Source organism: Mastomys coucha, unplaced genomic scaffold (assembly GCF_008632895.1).
Source record: "Mastomys coucha isolate ucsf_1 unplaced genomic scaffold, UCSF_Mcou_1 pScaffold3, whole genome shotgun sequence".
Taxonomy (NCBI): Eukaryota; Metazoa; Chordata; class Mammalia; order Rodentia; family Muridae; genus Mastomys; species Mastomys coucha.
Window position 1 is genome coordinate 46,920,335 of NW_022196909.1, and position 1,084 is coordinate 46,921,418.

The 1,084-nt window shown below is 52.3% G+C and overlaps 1 protein-coding gene across 1 annotated transcript in view; it reads right to left on the bottom strand.

The window, feature by feature from the left end:
* Window positions 1-1,084, bottom strand: part of Armc12 (armadillo repeat containing 12) — a 10,120-nt gene that overhangs the window by 1,175 nt on the left and 7,861 nt on the right. The window contains exon 4 of the mRNA XM_031347004.1: window positions 15-194. Within this exon, the coding sequence (XP_031202864.1) occupies window positions 15-194 (180 nt within the window). The remainder of the gene's footprint in view (window positions 1-14; window positions 195-1,084) is intronic.

Sequence of the window (1,084 nt, forward strand, 5' to 3'; positions counted from 1 at the left end):
GGGCCCTGACGGGCAGGCACCTGTGCCAGGATACAGTCTGACTGTATGATCGCCATCAGAGAGGGCATCACCCGCCGCAGCTGTGGGTGCACGTAGTCGGGTAGCGGGAAGTTGTTGAGCAATCGGAGGCTGGCTACGTGCAGTTCAATGTCCCAGATGTTGGAAATCAGTTCCAACACCTTGATGCAATGTTCCTGGAGTGGGGAGACGGGTCTGCTCTCAAACGGTGACCTCCCTGACACACTATGCTCCGCGTCGCCCTTCCCTGACCCCACCCAGGACCCAGGAGATGATCCTTCCTACCTCGAACTAGAAGTACCGAGGCATCAGTCAGCCACCCCCACCTCACGCCTCGGCTAGTCACTTCCACCTCACAGATTTTTTTTTCCTTCCTTGCTGGACCCTCATCTTCTCTGATTCATCCGGTCGGTAGTCGGTAACGTCATCCAGTCCACCTGCTAATCCCACTTTCTTCCTACCCAGGCTTGCTTTCTTGATCCTGGCCACTGGTGTAGCACTACTTCCAAGCCCCAAGCGCAGTATTCTCCAATTCTGTCTGTCTCTCCCTCTTTCTCTCCTTCTCTCTCCCACTCACACTTTCCCATCCCTCAGAGAATCTCTTTGGTTTTATCTTCAAACTGACCAAAAAGGGGCTAATGAGATGGTTTAGTAGGCAAAGTGCTTGTGGCACAAGCCTGTCGACCGGAGTTCGAGCCCTGGAAGGCACACAAGGGTGGTGGGAAAAGAGAACCAATTCCTTAAAGTTGTCTTCTGATCTCCACAACGCAGTGAGGGACAAGTGCACACACACACACACACACACACACACACAATGATTTTTAAACAGCTAGTAATCTAGAAAAAGGGCTGGTGAGATGGCTCACTATCAAGCCTGACAAGCTGAATTTGATCCCTAAGTCCCAGATGGTAGGAGAGAACCGACCTCGGCAGGTGGTCCTCTGCCCTTCAGGACTGCGCCATGCCTTGTAAATGCCATAAAACACATGTGTGCTGTGCTGGAGAGATGGCTCAGTAGTTAAGAGCACTGACTGCTCTTCTAGAGGTCCTGAGTTCAAATCCCAGC